The sequence below is a fragment of the Crocodylus porosus genome, unplaced genomic scaffold, assembly GCF_001723895.1.
Source record: "Crocodylus porosus isolate Cpor-Errol unplaced genomic scaffold, CroPor_comp1, whole genome shotgun sequence".
NCBI lineage: Eukaryota > Metazoa > Chordata > Crocodylia > Crocodylidae > Crocodylus > Crocodylus porosus.
In genome coordinates, this window is record NW_017728906.1 from 81,323,511 (window position 1) to 81,327,088 (window position 3,578).

The window sequence follows — 3,578 nt, forward strand, 5'->3', positions numbered from 1 at the left end:
GGAGCAAACATGGGGGAAGCTGGGGTTGGGGCCATGTGGCAGGGGCCTCCACTGGCCCCATTTCCCACTCCAGCTGCCATAGACACCCAGTGTGGCCTGAGGCAGAACAGCTGGGAGAGGGCTGCTCTGCTTCCACACCGCCCACTGGCTGTGGCTAACAGCCAGCTGTTGGCAGGAGTTAAGGCTGGGGTGAGGGGCTGTTGGCCAATCAGGGGTGTCTGGCTGCTAGTTGTGGTTGGCATTCTCTGACAGCCTGCTGGGAGGTGTGCTAGAGTGCCTTGGCCAGTGTATTTGGGCTATATGCCCTCCCCACCAAAAGGCAAACTAACCTAGGGCACTTAGCGTAAAGTCCGTAACTTTGATTCCTTCTGCCTTGGGCTTTTTGAATACTTGTACACACAAGCTATAATAGAAACTAGCCAACCTGGCTAGTCTCTTTCCAAATTTGGTTTTAGGAAATGAAGAAGTAGGGTTTTTTTTTGAGATTCTGTAGTTCATATTTGTCAGCCAAGGTACTTCACAATCTCTACATAAAACTTTGCGGATTTTTAAGGTCAAATAAATATTTTGATATAGAACGCTATAATATTAGCTGAATGCTTTTTTTTTCAGCTCTTGGCCAGTTATGAGTTTAAGAACAAGCCTTCCTTATGAAGAGCTCCTCCCCTTTACAAAGGACATGTACACCGTACATTAAAATACTTTCAAATGCATGGAGGAAATTAAAGTATTTCAAACCTAGAATTTGACTTTATACTTGTTAGTGATTGGTAGTATTATATCTTAGAATTCATGTCCCTTTAAAAGAAAAAAAACCAGCCATTGAGATGATGCAGTATTCTGTTGCTAAGACAAAAATATGTTTTATAACAACAATATTATGCTCTCTTACTGCAAAAGCAGCAATCGGAGGGTATAAAGGCGAATGGTCTAATCCTATCCCTACTATGCTCACAAAGATGACAGCTTACATTATAGTTCTGACATATATTAAATAACTATATTTTTCAGATTTTAATAATATAAATAATTCAGACTGCTTTGAACTAAAATAAAATCAATTTGTGTCAAAGAGACCACAAAAAACAGCTGGCATAAGATGTATGTTCAGCCTTATAAGGACATTACAATAATTAAATATGTGAATTCAAGTAAATTAAATGATTTTAGTTTTAATTTGAAAACCTTATGAAGTATGTTTGTATCTAAGAAAAAGATACAAGTCAAATTCTTTCCTCATGCATACTGATCCTAGGGGCTTTCGATGGTGCCTGTTGGCTGACATATCAGGTCATTAAGGGTTTCTGGAATTCAGCTCTATCAATGCCCTATCTTTATGTATACGACCAGGTTCCCCAGATTTTCTGGAGATGACATCTTTGCTCACAAATGTCAAGCAGAGAATTAACTATGGCATTTATCTTTTTGGTTTGTCTTTTTTGCTTTCCTGCCTGCTTTCCCAGTGCTACAGTGTCATAGGAAGCCCTTCCTCTCAACTATGGAGCTCTCCCCAATAAACCATACTTCAGGCTGGAGCGGGCCAGCAATGGATCTAAATTGTTGAGGCTGGAGTTACCCCTCAAGGAGCCACCAACCACTTGCTCTGCATGCATTGTTGAAATCTGCATGTTGAAATTATGCCTTGTAGCTGATTTCTGGTTTGCACCTGGCACATGCCCAGCAATGCTCTGAGATCATATTTGATTTGGATTTGGCCCTAATCAGGTACAGTGATGTGATTCGTTGATTTGGATTACTGTCCCAATTCGATTTGGCTGAATCTGAACCTGAAGGTTCAATGCTGATTCATAGAATCAGCAATTTGGACACAGACACAGCTTTAAATGTTTTTTCTATATACCTTGAGGTAGCAGGCACTGCTTGTGGATGCTGTGATGGTGGGGTGGATGGAGAGTCCCACAGGAGCATGGTGGGGGGGTGCCCTGCATGCTCAGCAACAAATGCAGAAGTACTTCCAGTCCACTTCTGAGTTCTCTGGGGAGTGCGTGGGTCCCCCCGCACCCATTCTCACCTAACTCAGCAGTCGGCCACAGGGGTACCCTGGGTGCCCCCCCCCGACCCAGGAGGCACCGGTTGCCGAGGCGGGGTGGAGCCCATGTGCTCCCCGGCAGACCCGGACATGGACCAGAAGTGCTTCTGGCCCACTTCTGGGTCTGCTGCCAATCATGCTGAGGGCCCCCTGCCCTGCACTCCTGTGAACGCTCCATCCGCTGCACCCCTCAATGGTGATGAGCTGTGTTTATGTCTGAATCTCCAAATCTTTCTGAACATCTCCAAATCAATTCAGAGGGTTCCAATTTGATTTGGAGAGGTTAAAGGGTATCCTGATTTGATTCAGATTTGGAGATTCAGCCACTGAGTTGGGCTGAAGCTCCTCCAAATTGAATCGGGGACTGAAGCTTTGCACAGCTCTGATAGCTACTATTGTCACGTCACATGAGACAATGATAGCCTAAAGGATCCTCAGTGTAATAGACTATACCTAAGACCATGGCCAGGAACGGTTTGTACTGCTAGATCCCAGCTCAGATGAACGCTGTGGCATTCGCTTAGAGGCAACGAGAGAGAGGCTCACTACTAGGGAATCCCAAAAGGGTGAAAGGGGAATTCTATGCAAAGATTCTTAGAAAAAGGAAAGTATTATTGCTTAGGCTTCAGTAATTCGTGGATGGTTAATGTCACTTGTCCTTCTCCCTCTGTGTTGCAGATTCCTGTGCTGCTCAACCTTAGTCAAGATCCTGAAGTTAACCTGCCTGTGAAACCGCTAATTTTTTCATTGGCTATGGGTGCATGTCTTGGAGGTAAGCTGGGAGATCTAATAGAGTGTAGTAATTTTGAAATCACTGGATGTACAAATACTCCACTGAAGAACCGAAGTGCAATAGGTGCCATGATTTAACTACAGAAAACACAGAGGGTCTAGCCGAGCTCCCTCTGACTTGAAAAGACATTGGATGAAGCTGCCAATGAGTATCTGTGGCATGCACTACAATAGAAATGATTTTTGATTAGTTTGCAGGCAGTATTTGAAAACTGCACATGCATATAGTATAAATGCACAGAGAAGCTGTCCAGATGGCATTTGAAAAATTTAGATCTTATATGAGGGAAAGTAAAAGGGTGCATTTAGCTTTCAGAATAGAGACTCAGTAGTAGCTCATTTAAAGGGGCATACAGGTGTTTATAAGATCTGTGATCTGAAGGTTTCTCCCAAAGCTCATTTAAACTATGGGGGGTACTTCCATTGACTTCAGTGAGCTTTGACTGCAAAAGAACTTTTGCTAATCTATTCATTGCCCTCATTGGCCCTCCCAGTGAAATCTATGGGAGCTGTGTCTGAGTTCATGAGTGCTGGATAGAAGGGATGGGGGAGGGGAACATAGGGGGGACCCCTGCCAGCCCCCATTCCCTGCCTGCTCCCCCAGCCCTGTCTCAACTCCGCCTACTCTCACCCACCCCAGCTTCTGGTCCTTTAAAGAAAAGCCCGGTGCTCACTGGGTGTTGCTGGGTGGGGGGTGATCCCCAATATCTCCTACTGCCTCATGCTGCATGGGGAG

At 44.6% G+C, this 3,578-nt stretch overlaps 1 protein-coding gene across 1 annotated transcript in view; it reads left to right on the plus strand.

Moving 5' to 3' along the window:
• The window catches only part of OCA2 (OCA2 melanosomal transmembrane protein), a 400,590-nt gene that overhangs the window by 277,384 nt on the left and 119,628 nt on the right, over positions 1–3,578 (plus strand). The window contains exon 22 of the mRNA XM_019529440.1: positions 2,729–2,822. Within this exon, the coding sequence (XP_019384985.1) occupies positions 2,729–2,822 (94 nt within the window). The remainder of the gene's footprint in view (positions 1–2,728; positions 2,823–3,578) is intronic.